This window comes from Hippopotamus amphibius, chromosome 2, assembly GCF_030028045.1.
Source record: "Hippopotamus amphibius kiboko isolate mHipAmp2 chromosome 2, mHipAmp2.hap2, whole genome shotgun sequence".
Lineage (NCBI taxonomy): Eukaryota > Metazoa > Chordata > Mammalia > Artiodactyla > Hippopotamidae > Hippopotamus > Hippopotamus amphibius.
In genome coordinates, this window is record NC_080187.1 from 84,714,350 (window position 1) to 84,733,125 (window position 18,776).

At 41.8% G+C, this 18,776-nt stretch overlaps 1 protein-coding gene across 1 annotated transcript in view; it reads left to right on the forward strand.

The window, feature by feature from the left end:
- The window catches only part of SAXO1 (stabilizer of axonemal microtubules 1), a 113,533-nt gene that overhangs the window by 88,561 nt on the left and 6,196 nt on the right, over positions 1-18,776 (forward strand). The window contains exon 3 of the mRNA XM_057722686.1: positions 2,095-2,297. Within this exon, the coding sequence (XP_057578669.1) occupies positions 2,095-2,297 (203 nt within the window). The remainder of the gene's footprint in view (positions 1-2,094; positions 2,298-18,776) is intronic.

Here is an 18,776-nt window from a genome sequence, read left to right on the forward strand (position 1 = left end):
GGCCTGTGTTCAGGGTTCCGGTGTGACAGGCCCATGACAGGAAGGTGCTCCTGGCTGCTCTGGGCTTGGGAGAGCTCCCCGGGGCGGCTGGGGCGTTCAGCTGTGTTCCCCAGTGCCTGCCCCGGTATCCCCCGGCATCTCCTTTGTTGGAAGCAAAGAGGGCTGAAGCCTTGCGTGGCCATCCGTGAAGACAGGTTTGTGTGGAGCTGTGTGGTCTCAGGCTGCTTCCAACCCCAGCTCACCTCTCTGGGGAGTGAGGCGAGCCCCCTTCCCCTGGGAGCCCTCCCTGGGAACCCAGACTTGCTCAGGAACGCCACTTTGCAGGTAGCTGGGTTTTAGCCAGGGTTTTCTGGGCATTCCCATTTCTCTCTGCAGCTTAGGGCCTGCTGCTCCCAGCTCCCTGCTGCAGCTGGTTCAGTACTGAACAGACACCAGCACGAGGTACTTGCATACTAAGCAGGGTGGGAGCATGGAGCTGATTCTTGGGTTCCTATTTAGCCTGTTGCCTCCATAAACCCTGACCTACACAGTCAGCTTCCAGCCGCCTCAGGTCACGCAGCTTCCTCTTGCTGTTCGCCAACATGGGGCCCCTGAGAAGGGAGCCCAGGTTGTGGGCCCGGCAACTGCTGCTGAGATGTATTTTTAAACCTACCCAGAGGGTATTACAGGGAGTTCAACTGAAGCATCTCCTGTTTCCCCCTTTGAGCCCTAGAGAGACTAGTTCTCCGGCTTCCTAACTCCCTCCTCCCATCCCATCAAGCATTTTCAGGCCCTGGTTTGGGTTTATTGACAACCATGTGTATAATTCATGCAAGACAGGTTACGGTGGAGCGTGTTACCTCTGCTAGTCAAGCATGGCTCAGGAATGCTGCTCCAGATTTCGGCCGGGAAGTCGGTTTTATTGGTGTTTGGGCCTGATGTCTTCCTGTCCGGAAGCCTTCCCCTTCCCTTGGCGAGGTCGTTTTGGCAAGCACCATCAGGGAAAATCTACCTTCCCCTTGTCCAGTTGGATAGTGGGTTTCAGGCAAAAACAGGCTGTTGTGTAAAGCAGAAGTTCTCAGAGGGTGGGGGGAATGTTTGCTGAAGAGAATTTGCCCTAGGCTCTGGGAGGCTGAGACTGCCCTGGTGGGCAGAGGGCACCCAAGCTAAGCCCTGGTGCTACAGAGTGCTTTGTGGTGGTGGTGCAGTAGCCTCTTGGCCTTTTTAGAACTGTGGGATTCTTTGGGAAGAATGTGCTTCCTAAACTCTTTAGTAAAGAGTGTCATGCTTTTTCTATCCCATTGTTTTCACATATCCTGAAATAATGGGGGTGCTGATGCCAGAGAGCTGAGAAATGAAAGGCTCATTGTCTCCATTTATTAGCCTTTTCTTCTGGGTTTTCTGTGAGATCGAATAGAGGAAGGAGGTAAATCTTAGCAGGAGTTATTGGGAGCACAGAGAAGGAGGTGGTGGGACCTGAGAAATAGAAGTTAGCTCCACAGTGAACAGGTTGGGGGAGGAAGGTGGAGACAGCAGGTACAGGAGAGACCTTCTCAGTGGTCCAGGGCAGCTGCAGTGGACGGTGGGTGGGGAGTGGGCGGGGGGAGAGGGGGCAGATGCGGCTGGGGAGGAAGCCCAGGCAGGTCCAGGAAGGCTGACATGCCATGCTAGAAAGTTGGGTTTTATCTGGAAGATTTTTAAGCTGGGGAGTGAAAGGGGTACAATTTTGGTTTTAGAGAGTTGATTTTGGCCTCACTATGAAGATGGAAGTAGGAGCAGTGGAAATGATGCAGGAAGCCCAGGTGATGAGTTGTCACATGACCTACATGAGAAATGGGCAGGGTCTGAACTGAGGGGGGAAGACAAACCGATGAGCTGAGGGGGGCGGGGCAGGCACACTTGGTGAATGACTGGACCCGTGAAGGCATCTGACTTGAATGAGAAGTGAACCGTGGTGTCTTTCTTGATAGTGGGAAGGAAACAAGAGGAAGAGCAGTTAAGGGATAGAGAGGAAGATGACTTCTCAGCAAGCATTAGTAGAATTGGGTTGAATGGAAACCATGAGCCTTATTCTGAGTCAAGAGCCCCCAAGGCATGTGCTTATTTTCCTTACAGGAGAGATTTTGGGCCTCACAAGGTGTTACCGGTGAAGATTCACCAGCCCAACCCATTTGTCCCAAGTGAAGAGAACATGGACCTGCTCACCATGTATAAACAAGATTACAACCCCTATCCCGTCAGTCGAGTGGACCCCGTCAAACCTCGGGACAGTAGATACCCATGTGGCGACAAGATGGAGTGTCTGCCTACTTATAAAGGTGGGCGAGGACTCGAGGGGCAGGCTGGGGGAAGGATGCGCTGAGCCTGAGTGCAGGCCAGGAAGTGGGTTTTACACACACACCCCCTCAGTGCAGAGGTTGGGCAAGGTAATTTCTGCAGCCAGATCTGGCCTGCAGCCTGTTTCTGTGCAGCTGGAGAACTAAGAACATTTTTTAAATTTTTGAGTGATTTTAAAAAAATGAGAAAAAAACTATTATTTTAAGGCGTGTGAATATTAAGTGAAATTCAAAGTTCAGTGTCATAAGTACGTTTTGTTGGAACATACCCACACCTGTGTGGTTTCTGTATTATCTGTGGCTACTTTTGTGCTTACAGCAGCAAAGTTGAGTAGCTGTGGCAGAGACCATATGGCATGCGAGGCCTGAGACATTTAATATCTGGCCTCTTGCAGAAAACATTTGCCAACACCTGCCTCAGCTTGCCATTCCCGTCCTATATTAGGGAAGCATTTCAAGTTTAAGCTAAGTTGGGTTCCACCACTGATTGGTTCATTCATTCATTAAAAAATCATGGAAATAAAACATCCAGAAAAATGTACAAACATCTAATCATGCAGACGAGTGAATTTTGAGTGAATACATGTGAAGACAACGCGGATCGAGACGTACAGTCTTGATTCTCCCTTCCAGTTACCATCCCCACCCAGAACAGAGCCATTATGCTGGCTTTTAACATCATAAATTAGTTTTGCCGGTTTTGAACTTCATTTTAATGGGATGGGTTCATTCTTTATTAAGTAACTGCTGTATTCCAGGTATGGTATTAGTGACTGTGAAGGCAGCATAATGACCTGCCCTTGACTTCACAGTCCAGTAGGAAAGAGAGGGTGTCAAGGGGCGTGTGTGGTGCGAGCAGGTGGCGGTCACTCACTCTTGGAGCATGAGCCACGGGCTGAGAGCCTGGGGGATGGAGGCCAGGTTTGTGGTCAGTAACTTTGATGCTTGCAATGCGCGTGGTCGCCCTAAGAATAGGTGCTACACTGTTCTTGTCACATGTCTGTGGATGTCTACATGACTGTGATGGTGATAGCTTTTATTTACCTGTACCAAACACTTAGCCAAGGGGAGGTGGGGAGGCTGGAAGATTCTGCATGTGGCTGAGCTTCTCTGCTTTTTCCTTTTTTTTTTTTTTTTTTTTTTTTTGTGCTTTTACTTTCTTATCTTTAGTGTTGTCCATAGCCACCTTCTGCCAAACTACTTTCTGGACATGGTCAACCCCCAAATGGCCCCACCTTTGTGCCCTCCACCATCTGGTCCTTCTGAATTGCTCTCTTGTTTACTCTCACCACAACAATCCTTGGCCTCACTGGGACCCCTCCAGCCCACTGATGCCTCAGCCTTCCTTCTCAGCATCAGCCCCTCCTGTGTCTGTCTCCACGCAGTCTATCCCCTGTTATGTCACCGTGGCACATCTCTTACTCCTTCTCTCTTCTGTCCTTCTGTTGCGTCCTCCTAGCACCATCCGAACCCTGCCTTCTCCATGTCTACACCTGGACACGCACCTGAGCCTCTCTTCCACCTTGTCAGCTTCTCTCCATTGTCCACAGAAAGGAAGCAGAGAGGTCTTTTGAAAATGGCCATCTCACCTGACCGCTTCTTTGCCTAAAACTCCTCAAATAATTATTATGGTTCTTAGGGTAAAATCCCATATCTTTACCAACTCCTCTGCTGCCTTGCAGATTGGTCTCCTCCTCCCTGAGCCCTTCTGCTTCGGCCACAGGAACGTCTTTCAGTTCCTTTGCTCTGTTTCTTTCCTGTCTCAGGGCATTTTGCACTGCTCTTCTCTCTTTAGAGAGCCGTCCTCCCCTCCCCTGTCCAGCACTCATCCTCCGGCGAGGGGCAGAAGTATCACACCTTAAGAGGGTGTCCCAGACCTTTCCCCCTGCCAGACCAAACACACCCTGTTAGGTGCTCTAAGAGTGACTGGTACTCCCTTGTTTTGTAATTCCTTTCATAATTTTGCTTAACATTTGTCTCCTTGGCTAGACTGCAAGTTCCAAGAGGGCAGGGATGTCTTTTTTTTTGCCTGTTACCCTCAACAAAGCAAGCACCATAGCAGATGTTTTACTAAGGAGTCAGCACAACCAGGCGTGTGGTGGGGTGGCACTCAGGCCTCTGCAGGGCTCATTTGTCTCCCTTTTCATCCAGTGTTTACAGGAGGGCAAACATGGATGCTGTGCAGGCAGGAAAAAACAAAGCTGGAGTAAGCACTTACCCTCGACGGGTGAGGGGGCAGGGACTCTGGTAGGGCTCCACCTTCATCCTCTCCTTTCCACATCCTCCCTGTGGGCTGCCTGGATTTACAAATCTTGGCATAGTTAGAGGCTCTTCAGAGCAACTGCCTGCCCAGCTCAGTTTCCCCTCCCCGCCTTGCCCTAGGTGCAAGGAGAGGTCTAGGGGTAAGAAATATTCCTTGCTTTCCTTAGGGGTTGGCAAGGATGGAGTAAGCCAGTGGCCTTATTTAAAGGAAAGTCCCCCACCCAGCCACTTCCTCCCACAAAATGCTCACCCCGCAAAATCAACACACAGAAAAAAAATCTAATACTTAAGTTTTAATCTCTCCCACCTCCAGTGCTCTTGTATTCCTCCCCTTCTCCAGTTACATCTCAAATTGTCCTCTGCAAACCAGAGACTAGTATTCCACTGCTAAAATAGAATCATGGCTGACTTTTCTCTACTGAGAAAGTTAAGGTTGAGAAAACTCTATTTTCTTTCTTTCTTTTTTTTTTATTCCCCAAGCAAATTTGAAAAATCAGCAAAGTTTTTTTTTTTTTTAATTTTTATTGGAGTATAGTTGCTTTACAATACTGTGTTAGTTTCTACTGTACAGCAAGGTGAATCATCTGTGTGTGTATATATATATCCCCTCTTTTTTTGGATTTCCTTCCCATTTAGATCACCACAGAGCACTGAGTAGATTTCCCTGTGCTATGCAGTAGGTTCTCATTAGTTATCTATTTTATACACAGTATCAATAGTGTATATATGTCAGTCCCAATCTCCCAATTCATCCCACCCCTCCTTTCCCCCTTAGTAGCCATACATTTGTTCTCTACATCTGTGACTATTTCTGCTTTGTAAATAAGATCATCTATACCAGTTTTTTCAGATTCCACATATATGCATTAATATACATTTGTTTTTCTGAATCATTTCACTCTGAATGACAGTCTCTAGGTTCATCCACGTGTCTACAAATGACCAAGTTTCGTTCCTTTTTATGGCTGAATAATATTCCATTGCATGTATGTACCACATCTTCTTTATCCATTCCTCTGTTGGTGGACATTTAGGTTGCTTCCATGTCCCTCCCGGCTGTTGTAAATAGTGCTGCAGTGAACATTGGGGTGCATGTGTCTTTTTGAGTTATGGTTTTCTCTGGGTATATGCACGGTAGTGGGATTGCTGGGTTATATGGTAGTTCTATTTTTAGTTTTTTAAGGAATCTCCATACTGTTTGCCATAGTGGCTGTACCAATTTATGTTCCCACCAATAATGCATGAGCATTCCCTTTTCTCCACATCCTCTCCAGCATTTGTTGTTTGTAGATTTTTTGATGATGGCCATTCTGACCAGTGTGAGGTGGTAGCTCATTGTAGTTTTGATTTGCATTTCTCTAATAATTAGTGATGTTGAGCATCTTTTCATGTGCCTCTTGGCCATCTGCATGTCTTCTTTTGAGAAATGCCTATTTAGGTCTTCCCATTTTTTGATTAGGTTGTTTGTTTTTTTGATATTAAGCTGCATGAGCTGTTGGTATATTTTGGAGATTAATCCTTTGTCTGTTGCTTCATTTGCAAATATTTTCTCCCATTGTGAGGGTTGTCTTTTCATCTTGTTTATGGTTTCATTTGCTGTGAAAAAGCTTTTAAATTTAATCAGGTCCCATTTATTTTGTTTTTATTCTCATTGCTCTAGGACGTGGGTCAAAAAAGATCTTGTGATTTATGTCAAAGAGAGTTCTGCCTATGTTTTCCTCTAAGAGTTTTATAGTGTAGGCCTTATATTTAGCTCTTATCCATTTTGAGTTTATTTTTGTGTATGGTGTTAGGGAGTTTTCAAATTTCATTCTTTTACTTGTAGCTGTCTGATTTTTCCAGCACCACTTACTGAACAGGCAGTCTTTGCTCTATTGTATATTGTGGCTTCCTTTGTCATAGATTAGGTAACCATAGGTAAGTGGGTTTATCTCTGGGATTTCTATCCTGTTCCATAGATCTATATTTCTGTTTTTGTGCCAGAACCATATGGTTTTGATTACTGTAGCTTTGTAATATAGTCTGAAGTCAGGGAGCCAAGCCTGATTCCTCCAGCTCCATTTTTTTCCCCCCTCAAGATTGCTTTTGCAGTGAGCAGAAGGAAAGAAATCATAAAGATCAGAGCAGAAATAAATGAAAAAGAAAGGAAAGAAACCATAAGAAAAATAAATAAAACTAAAAGCTGGTTCTTTGAGAAGATTAACAAAATTGATAAACCATTAGCCAGACTCATCAAGAAAAAAAGGGAGAAGATGCAAATCAACAGAATTAGAAATGAAAAAGGAGAAGTCACAACGGACACCTCAGAAATACAAAACATCATGAGAGACTACTACAAGCAACTATATGCCAATCAATTGGATAACCTGGAAGAAATGGATACATTCTTAGAAAAATACAATCTTCCAAGACTGAACCAGGAAGAAATAAAAACCATGAACAGACCAATCACAAGTACGGAAATTGAGGCAGTGATTAAAAATCTCCCAACACACAAAAGCCCAGGACCAGATGGGTTCACAGGCGAATTCTATCAAACATTTCGAGAAGAGTTAACACCTATCCTTCTCAAACTCTTCCAAAATATTGCAGAAGTCGGAGCACTCCCAAACTCATTCTATGGGGCTACCATCACCCTGATACCAAAACTAGGCAAAGATGTCACAAAAAAAGAAAACTACAGACCAATATCACTGATGAATATAGATGCAAAAATCTTCAACAAAATACTAGCTAACAGACTCCAACAGCACATTAAAAAAATCATACACCATGATCAAGTGGGGTTTATCCCTGGGATGCAAGGATTCTTCAATATACGCAAATCAATCAACGTGATACATCATATCAACAAATTGAAGGATAAAAACCATATGATCATTTCAATAGATGCAGAAAAAGCTTTTGACAAAGTTCAACATCCATTTATGATAAAAGCTCTCCAGAAAATGGGCATAGAAGGAAATTACCTCAACATAATAGAAGCCATATATGAAAAACCAAAAGCCAACATCGTTCTCAATGGGGAAAAACTGGAAGAATTCCCTCTAAGAACAGAAACAAGACAAGGGTGTCCACTCTCACCACTATTATTCAACATAGTTTTGGAAGTTTTAGCCACAGCAATCAGAGAAGAAAAAGAAATCAAAGGAATCCAAATTGGAAAAGAAGAAGTAAAATTGTCACTCTTTGCAGATGACATGATATTATATACAGAAAACCCTAAAGACTCTACCAGAAAACTGCTAGCACTCATTGATGAGTTTAGTAAAGTAGCAGGATACAAAATTAATGCACAGAAATCTCTTGCATTCCTATACACGAACAATGGAAGAGCAGAAAGAGAAATTAAGGAAACTCTCCCATTCACCATTGCAACAAAGAGAATAAAATACCTAGGAATAAACCTGCCTAGGGAGGCAAAAGATCTGTATGCAGAAAACTTTAAGACATTGATGAAAGAAATCAAAGACGACACAAACAGATGGAGAGACATACCATGTTCCTGGATTGGAAGAATCAACATCACGAAAATGACTGTACTACCCAAAGCAATTTACAGATTCAACGCAATCCCGATCAAATTACCAATGGCATTTTTCACAGAACTAGAGCAAGAAATCTTATGATTTGTATGGAAACGCAAAAGACCCCGAATAGCCAAAGCAATCTTGAGAAGGAAAAGTGGAGTTGGTGGAATCAGGCTTCCTGACTTCAAACTATACTACAAGGCCATAGTGATCAAGACAGTATGGTACTGGCACAAAAATAGAAAGGCAGATCAATGGAATAGAATAGAGAACTCAGAAGTAAGCCGAAACACATATGGACACCTTATCTTTGACAAAGGAGGCACAAGTATACAATGGAAAAAAGACAGCCTCTTCAATAAGTGGTGCTGGGAAAACTGGACAGCGACATGTAAAAGAATGAAATTAGAACACTTCCTAACACCATACACAAAAATAAACTCCAAATGGATTAAAGACCTACATGTAAGGCCAGACACTATCAAACTCCTAGAGGAAAACATAGGCAGAACACTCTATGACATACATCAAAGCAAGATCCTTTTTGACCCACCTCCTAGAATCATGGAAATAAAATCAAGAATAAACAAATGGGACCTCATGAAACTTAAAAGCTTTTGCACAGCAAAAGAAACCATAAACAAGACTAAAAGGCAACCCTCAGAATGGGAAAAAATAATTGCCTATGAAACAACGGACAAAGGATTAACCTCCAAAATATACAAGCAGCTCATGCAGCTTCATACCAAAAAAGCAGATAACCCAATCCAAAAATGGGCAGAAGACCTAAATAGACATTTCTCCAAAGAAGACATACAGATGGCCAACAAACACATGAAAAGATGCTCAACATCACTACTCATCAGAGAAATGCAAGTCAAAGCCACAATGAGGTATCACCTCACACCAATCAGAATGGCCATCATCACAAAGTCTGGAAACCACAAATGTTGGAGAGGGTGTGGAGAAAAGGGACCTCTCCTGCACTGTTGGTGGGAATGTAAGTTGGTACAGCCACTATGGAAAACAATTTGGAGGTTCCTTAAAAAACTACAAATAGAACTTCCATATGATCCAGTAATCCCACTCCTGGGCATATATACCCAAAGAAAACCATAATCCCAAAAGAAACTTGTACCATAATGTTTATTGCAGCACTCTTTACAATAGCCAGGACATGGAAGCAACCTAAATGCCCATCAACAAATGAATGGATACAGAAGATGTGGCATATATATACAATGGAATATTACTCATCTATAAAAAGGGATGAGTTGGAGCTATATGTAATGAGGTGGATAGAACTACAATCTGTCATAGTGAAGTAAGTCAGAAAGAGAAGGACAAATATTGTATGCTAACTCACATATACGGAATCTAAAAATGGTACTGATGAACTCAGTGACAAGAACAAGGATGCAGATACAGAGAATGGACTGGAGAACTCGAGGTATGGGAGGGGGCGGGGGGTGAAAGGGAAACTGAGACGAAGCGAGAGAGTAGCACAGACATATATATACTACCAACTGTAAAATAGTCAGTGGGAAGTTGTTGTATAGCAAAGGGAGCCCAACTCGAGGATGGAAGATGCCTTAGAGGACTGGGGTGGGGAGGGTGAGGGGGACTCGAGGCGGGGGGAGTCAAGGAAGGGAGGGAATACGGGGATATGTGTATAAAAACAGATGATTGAACCTGGTGTACCCCCAAAAAATTAAAAAAAAAAGAATTAAAAAAAAATAAATAAAGATTGCTTTTGCTATTTGAGGTCCATACAAATTGTAAAATTTCTTGTTCTAGTTCTGTGAAAAATACCATTGGTAATTTGATAGGGATTGCATCTGTAGATTGCTTTGAGTAGTATAGTCATTTCCACAATGTTGGTTCTTCCAATCCAAGAACATGGTATATCTCCATCTGTTTATGTCGTCATTGATTTCTTTTATCATTATCTTATAGTTTTCTGAGTACAGGTCTTTTGCCTCCTTAGGTAGGTTTATTCTTAGGTATTTTATTCTTTTTGTTGCAATGGTAAATGGGATTGTTTCCTTAATTTCTCTGATTTTTGTTGTTAGTGTATAGGAATGCAAGAGATTTCTGGGTATTCATTTTGTATCCTGTGACTTTACTAAATTCACTGATTAGCTCTAGTAGTTTTCTGGTGGCATCTTTAGATTTTCTATGTATAGTATCATGTCATCTGCAAACAGTGACAGTTTTACTTTTCCTTTTGCAATTTGGATTCCTTTTATTTCTTTTTCTTCTCTGATTGCTGTAGCTGGAACTATATTGAATAATAGTGGGGAGAGTGGGCACCCTTGTCTTGTTCCTGATTTTAGAGGAAATGCTTTCAATTTTTCACCATTGAGAATACTGTTTGCTCTGTGTTTGTCACATATGGCCTTTATTATGTTGAGGTAGGTTTCCTCTATGCCCACTTTCTGGAGAGTTTTTATCATAAATGGGTGTTGAATTTTATCAAAGGCTTTTTCTGCTTCTATTGAGATTATCATATGGTTTTTATCTTCCAGTTTGTTAATATGGTGTATTACACTGACTGATTTGCATATATTGAAGTATCCTTGCATTTCTGGGATAAATCCCACTTGATCATGGTGTATGATCTTTTTAATGTATTGTTGGATTCTGTTTGCTAGTATTTTGTTGAGTATTTTTGCATCTATGTTCATCAGTGATACTGGCCTGTAATTTTCATCTTTTTTGTGATATCCTTGTCTGGTTTTTGTACCAGGGTGATGGTGGCCTTGTAGAATGAGTTTAGGAGTGTTCCTCCCTCTGCAAGAGTTTGAGAAGGATAGGTGTTAGCTCTTCTCTAAATGTTTCATAGAGTTCACCTGCAAGCCATCTGGTCCTGGACTTTTGTTTATTGTAAGTTTTAAAATCACAGTTTCAATTTGATTGCTTGTGATAGGTCTGCTCACATTTCCTATTTCCTCTTGGTTTGGTCTTGGAAAGTTGTACCTTTCTAAGAATTTGTCCATTTCTTCCAGGTTGTTCATTTTATTGGCATATAGTTTCTTTTAGTAGTCTCTTATGATCCTTTGTATTTCTGTGGTGTCAGCTGTAACTACTTTTTCATTCCTAATTTTATTGATTTGAGTTCTTCCTTTTTTTCTTGATGAGTCTGGCTAAAGGTCTATCAATTTTGTTTTGTCAGAGAACCAGCTTTTATTTTTATTGATCTTTGCTATTGTATTTTTGTTTCTATTTCATTTATTTTTGCTCTGATCTTTATGATTTGTTTCCTTCTACTAATTTTGGGTTTTGTTTGTTCTTCCTCTAGTTGCTTTAAGTGTAAAGTTAGGTTGTTTATTTGAGATTTTTCTTGTTTCTTGAGTAGGATTATATTGCTATAAACTTCCCTCTTATAACTGCTTTTGCTTCATCCCATAAGTTTTGGGTCATTGCGTTTTCATTGTAATTTTTTCTAGGTTTTTTTTGACTTCCTTTTTGATTTCTTCGGTGATCTCTTGGTTATTTAGTAGCATATTGTTTAGCCTCCATGTGCTTGTGTTTTTTATAGTTTTTTTTTCCTGTAATTGATTTCTAATCTCATAACATTGTGGTCGGAAAAGACGCTTGATACAATTTCAATTTATTTAAATTTACCAAGGCTTCATTTGTGACCCAAGATGTGATCTATCCTGGAGGATGTTCTGTGTGCACTTGAGAAGAAAGTGTATTCTGCCGCTTTTGGATGGAATGTCCATAAATACCAATTTTGTCTATTTGGTCTAATGTGTCATATAAGGCTTGTGTTTCCTTATTAATCTTCTGTTTGGATGATCTATCCATTGGTGTAAGTGGAGTGTTAAAGTCCCCCACTATTATTGTGTTACTGTCAATTTCCCTTTTTGTAGCTGTTAGCATTTGCCTTATGTATTGAGGTGCTCCTATGTTAGGTGCATAAATATTTACAACTGTTATATCTTTTTCTTGGATTGATCCCTTGATCATTATGTAGTGTCCTTCCTTGTCTCTTGTGACAGTTTTTATTTTAAAGTTTATGTCTGATATGAGTATTGCTACTCCAGCTTTCTTTTGATTTCCATTTGCATGGAATATTTTTTTCCATCCTCTCACTTTCATTCTCTATGTGTTCTTAGGTCTGAAGTGGGTCTCTGACAGACAACATGCATATGGGTCTTGTTTCTATACCCATTCAGCCATTATGTGTCTTTTGGTTGGAGCATTTAATCCATTTATACTTAAGGTGATTATCAATATGTATGTTCCTCTTACCTTGTTTTGAATTGTTTTGGGTTTGTTTTTGGAGGTCTTTTTCTTCTCTTGTGTTTCCTGCCTAGAGAAGTTCTTTTAGCATTTGTTGCAAAGCTGGTTTGGTGGTGCTGAATTCTCTTAACTTTTGCTTGTCTGTAAAGCTTTTGATTTCTGTGTCAAATCTGAATGAGAGCCTTGATGGGTAGAGTAATTTGGTTGCAGGATTTTTCCCTGTCATCACTTTAAATATATCCTGCTACTCCCTTCTGGCTTGCAGAGTTTCTGTTGAAAGATCAGTTGATAACCTTATGGGGATTGCCTTCTATGTTATTTGTTGCTTTTCCCTTGCTGTTTTTAATATTTTTTTCTTTGTATTTAATTTTTTTTTTAGTTTTATTAATTTGTGTCTCAGTGTGTTTCTCCATGGGTTTATCCTGTATGGGACTCTCTGCACTTCCTGGACTTGACTGACTGTTTCCTTTCCCATGTTAGGGAAGTTTTCAACTATAATCTATTCAAATATTTTCTCAGGCCCTTTCTCTTTCTCTTCTTCTTCTGGGACCCCTATAATTTCAATGTTGGTGCATTTAATGTTGTCCCAGAGGTCTCTGAGACTGTCCTCAATTCTTTTCCTTCTTTTTTCTGTATTCTGCTCCATGGCAGTTATTTCCACCATTCTATCTTCTAGCTCACTTATCCATTCTTACGCCTCAGTTATTCTGCTGTTGATTCCTTCTAGTGTATTTTTAATTTCAGTTATTGCATTGTTCATCACTGTTCTTTAATTCTTCTAGATCCTTGTTAAAAATTTCTTGTATTTTCTTCATTCTGTTTCTGAGATTTTGGATCATCTTTACTATCATTACTCTGAATTATTTTTCAGGTAACTTGCCTATTTCCTCTTCATTTATTTGGTCTTGTGGGTTTTTATCTTGCTCCTTCCTCTGCAATGTATTTCTCTGTCTTCACATTTTGTCTAACTTACTGTGTTTGAAATCTCCTTTCCGCAGGCTGCAGGGTTGTAGCTCCTCTTGCTTCTGGTGTCTGCACCCAGTGGGTGAGGTTGGTCCAGTGGCTTGTGTAGCCTTCCTGGTGGGAGGGATTGGTGCCTGCATTCTTTTGGGTAGAGCTGGATCTTGTCCCTCTGATGGGCAGGGCCATGTCAGATGGTGTATTTGGGGGTGTCTGTGGGCTTAGTATGACTTTAGGCAGCCTATCTGCTGATGGGTGGCTTTGTGTTCCTGTCCTGCTTGTTTGGCATGGGTTCTTCAGCAACTGGAGACTGCAGGCAGTTGGGTGGAGCCAGGTCTTGGAGTTGAGATGGAGACTTCTGGGAGAACTCTTGCCATTTAATATTTCTGGGGGCACTGGAATTGTGTGGTGTTCCAGTGTTCTGGACTTGCTGCTAACACCCTAGAGGCTCAGGCCTGACTCCCAGCCTGGGAACCAAGGCCCTGAAACCACACAGATCAGGAAGAAAAAAAAAGGATGGGCAGAAAGAAAACAGACAGAACCCAAGACAAATAGCAAAGACAAAAGCAAACGAAGAGCAACAATAACAATTAAAAATAAACAAACAGAGGGTGGGGGGGGAGTCGAGGGAGGGAGGGAATACGGGGATACATGTATAAAAACAGATGATTGAACTTGGTGTACCCCCCAAAAAAATAATAAATAAATAAATAAAATTTTAAAAAAACACAGAAAAATGATAAGATAAAAATGATAAGAACAAGTAGAACAACAAAAAAGATAAGAACAAAATAGAAGAAAAGGAAAAAAACAAGGAAAAAGACACAGAACAAAGTAACGTAGAAATAGAAATAGATAAAAATGTATAAAAAACTATATAAAAATAAAAACAAATAATAAAAAAACTGCAACAGAACAAAACATTAAAAAATAATAATAATTATATTTTCCTGGGGTCTTAGCTGTCAGTGTCCTTGCCCCCACCGTTGAGTCATAGCCAACTTCTGCCTCCCCAGTAGGCCCTCCAAAACCTCTAGCTAGGTCTCTAGTCCCTCTGTGGGCGCTGTGGGGGCAGCTTAGACTCTGATTTGGCCCAGCTTCCACATGTAGTCCCCAAAGTCCTCAGCTGCTAGAGCTAGACTGGTTTCATTTGTGGGAACACTCGTCCATTCAGATACTCCATAGATGCAGGGTTTACTAAGCTGATTTAATCTATGGCTTGTGCAGCTACATGGAAAGGTTTTTGTTCCTCTTCCTTAGTTGTCCCACCCCTGGGACTCAGCTGTGGTTTTAGCCCTACCTCTGCATATGGGTCACCCACAGGCGTCTACTCCCATGGGTGCCCTGGAGCACGTGGGTCTGCCCTGGTGTGGATAGGGCATGGAGGTGGCACCACTGCCTGGGTCGTGGGGGCCTTGGCAGCTATAAGTGAGCAGGAAAGCCAGCAGCCATAGGCACAAGTGATCCGGCCATAGTGGGAACCTTTCTTAGCACCTGGTGGCCAGTGTAAGAAGGTCAGCCCTGGAGGGGGCTTTTCTTAGTGCCTGGTGGGGCAGGGGCTGGTGAGTGGAGAGAGAGGCTGCAATGTTGGCTCCACCCACTGTGTATCACTCGATAGTAGTGCCTTGCTTCTGTGGCAGTCTGGGTTCCCTCCAGAAGCATTCCCAGTTGCGTATTTTCTCCCTCCCATCCCCTCAAGCTGTCTCCTTGCAGCCAACGGCAGTCTTCCTCTGGGTTTTCTTCCTAATCCCCACATTCCAGCTCTCAGCCCCCAGTGCACTGGTGGACACACAACCCAGTCTGGGATGTGCAGGGCTGTGGCACAGACCATCTGTATAGGTCTTACTCTGTCCTGTCTGCCACAGAACGGCCATTTTACCCTCCTCCAACGGCCTCACATGCTCCCCTTCTGTTCCAGCTGATTTCACTGTTAGTGAGGGGCTTCCCTGGATGCAGGAACCTCTCCTCTGCTTCAGCTCCCCGCTAGGAGTGCAGATCCTGTCCCACTTCCTCTCCTTTTCTTTTTACCTTCTTTCTTTCATCCAGCCTGGTCATGTGGGGATCTTTCTTTTCCTTTCCGGTGTGCAAGGTCTTCTGCTATTGTTCAGCAGGTGTTCTGTGAGAATAGTTCCATCTGTAGATGTATTCTTTTTTTGGTTTTTTTTTTTAGGTCTTTCCTTTTATTTTATTTTATTTTTTTTAATTTTATTTATTTATTAATTATTTTTTGGGGGGTACACCAAGTTCAAATCTTGTTTAGGCAAAATGAGTCATTTTGGGACTTCATTGTCAACTGTATGTAAAAGGTAATATTTATCCATGTCACGTACTGAACATTTGAATCAGTAATTGCATTAATTTCACACATTTCACTTTTTAAAACATTCATAAAACTTTCTTTTTGACAGTGTCTAATTATATTGAAGTTGGCAGATATGGTAATCTCTCTCTTTTTTTTACTTTATTTATTTATTGGCTGTGTTGGGTCTTCACTGCTGTGCGAGGGCTTTCTCTAGTTATGGTGAGTGGGTGCTGCTCTTCATTGTGCTGTGTGGGCTTCTCATTGCGGTGGCTTCTCTTGTTGTGAAGCACAGGGTCTAGGCGCTTGGGCTTCAGTAGTTGTGGCACTTGGGCTCAGTAGTTGTGGCGCATGGGCTTAGCTGCTCTGCTGCATGGATCTTCTCAGACCAGGGCTCGAACCCATGCCCCCTGCATTGGCAGGCAGATTTTTTTTTTTGTCTTTAAGAACTTTTATTGAGATACAGTTGACATACAATAAACTGCATATATTTAAATTGTACAGTTTGATATTTTTTTTCTTAGTAGTAGTGTATATATGGCAGTCCCAATCTCCCAATTCATTCCCGCCCTGTAGATTTATTCTTGCATTTGTGGAGAGAGATGAACTCCACGTCCTCCTACTCCTCTGCCATCTTGGCCTTCCCCTTCCTATTTTCTTCTCTTTTATTTTTCTTAAACTTCTGGCACCTGTTAACTGCTATCTACATACACATATTTAATGAACATAGACCGGTGAAGTAGCAATAGGACTCTTCTGAAACAGGCATGCTTACACCCTTTAGTTTTATTCTGGCTACATATGTACTTGAGGGTGGATTTCATAGTTCTCCTCTGAAATTCAGGTTTAAAAACAAATCAGTTTATAGTCAAAGAAAACATATTTGTCATCAGAATAGAATTGACCTATAGGTGTCAGTTTGTAACCTATGTGTCTTATTAGTTTTTTGAGTAATACCATATTGTATAATCTCAATGGTTTATTTTTTCCATTATTCCTTTATGATATAGTGACTTCCAAAACTTGGTCTTGAATGCCAAATATTTATTCTCAGTTTTTAGTGCAGGGGACGCTGCAACAAAGATGTGTTTAGTGAGGGAATAAATGAACAAACGGTTCTGGATCACTGTTTACAAGGGCTCCAAGTGACACAGTTTGGCATTAGATTTGCACAAAACCCCACCAGGCCTGTTACTCTGTGGGTGCAGACCAAGAGCAGGAGTGAAGCTGAGAGAAGACCCATAACATTTACTCTGCCCTTTGGTTGGTCCTGCACAACCTCATTCATGTGTGAGAGGCCACATCCTTGCTTTATCTCTTGGTTTATCACTCACTTGATGACTTGTTTCTCTTGTGAAAATTTGCTTTCATAAGTCTTTTCTGTAGCAACCTTCATAGTTTTGTGGCTGTACATTGATTCTCCTTCCAAAGGAGGGGAAAAAAGAAACCAAAGACCAAGGTCATTAAATATATGTATTTCAATGGGTGCGTCTATATTATGTCTATATACTCTGCTTACTATGGTTCCATAGGAAAAATATGCAAACTTCTCTTACTACTCTTATGGCCAGCGCCTTTACTGGGCTCCAGAAAACCACCAGTAAAATATGCTCCAGCAGCATTTGGTTGTAATTTTGAGATTTTGAAAACACTGTGCAATTGGAAAGATTGAGAGTGTAATTACCTGATGCTCAGTTTTAGGTTTAGCTAAATTTTTTTTTAAGACACATTATTGAATGGAATCTCTTTTAAAGAGGTTCTTGCCAATTACCCACATGACACTCTGGCCCTGAAGGGCTTTTCCTGATGGCTTTTCAGGCATTTGAATAGTTTGTCATGTGGAATTCTGAGGCTTTCAGGGTCCTGTGGAGGTTTTTTGTAATGTATGCTGGGTGCAGGAAGTTAGGAGGTTGGATAATAATGTGGTTTCAACTGTATTTTTGGGTATCAGAAATCACATGAGGCAACTTTCAGTTTAGGAACCTGTTTTCTTAACACTTCATCCATCACAGAAGAGGGCCAGAAAACCCTGTCCTACCCACCCCCATGCACCTTGAGGCAGTGTGTAGGCATCTACAGGTAGATGCCCCCATTTCAGTGAGGCTTGAAGTCTGAGGGGGAAACATGTGGTTTATATTCAGCAAGATGGTTCCCTCTAGGGCCCCCTAATGCTTTCAAGATGCTGATAGAGCCATTAATGGCTCTTGGAAAAAGATTAGATTTTCAATTAAAATGAAGCCAATTTAAAATAAATAGTTGGTAGTATTATTAGCCTAAAATAAGCTTAAGAGTGTGCCTGGGGGTGGGGATGTCAGGACTTATAGAGTGGTAGAGTGAGGAGCTTGACAAATTCTCTTCCCAAAAAAGCAACAATAAAACTAGACAAAATAGTAAAAACCAACCATTTTAGGACTCTGGAAATCAACCAAAGGCATACAACAAATTGAGAACCATTTATTCAAGAAAAACTACTAAGCCTGTTATGAACAGTGGGAGTGTGTGGTGTTTTATCCTGGGGCTGCTTCCATCACCCTTCCCCCAAGTTCCGTTTGTGTGGTAGTTCTGCTTGGGTAGGCCAGGCTGTGAAAACCAGCAGCTCTGCTGCCAATGGGGGCTGATTGAAGTAAAGTGCATACCCAGGCATTTCAATAAAAACAATAGTGATATCAATGGCAAAAAAATCAGGGAAGACAACTTTGCAGTTAGTGTGAGGTTGCAGTACTACTTGAAGCAAGCAACAGACCAGTAGACCGGTAAGAAATTTACCAAAGAGATCCAGTGAATGAGACAGACACAGAGTGGGCCTTGATAGGCTCATACATATTCCTGGTGGTGGAAGACTGTACATATGGGCAAGGCAGTGTGCACGCTCAAGAGATCAGAGGAAGGGTCTAGTTATTTACTCATCTTTCCTGGCTGAATATGATGCATGGTACATGTGCAGAGGAGACATGAGAAAGCCTGGCAGAAAATAAAAGCCAGGGAAGGCTTGTAAACTGCCCGGTCTTTGACTATATTCTCCAACCCACACACAGATCCATTAGCAAATGGGGAAAGCCTTAGTGGCTTAAGGTGATTAAGTATAACTTCTGGTTAATCATAGGCTGATTACTAAACTATGCTCATAGAGGGTGGCTCTTAGGAATCTAGGCGCTTAAA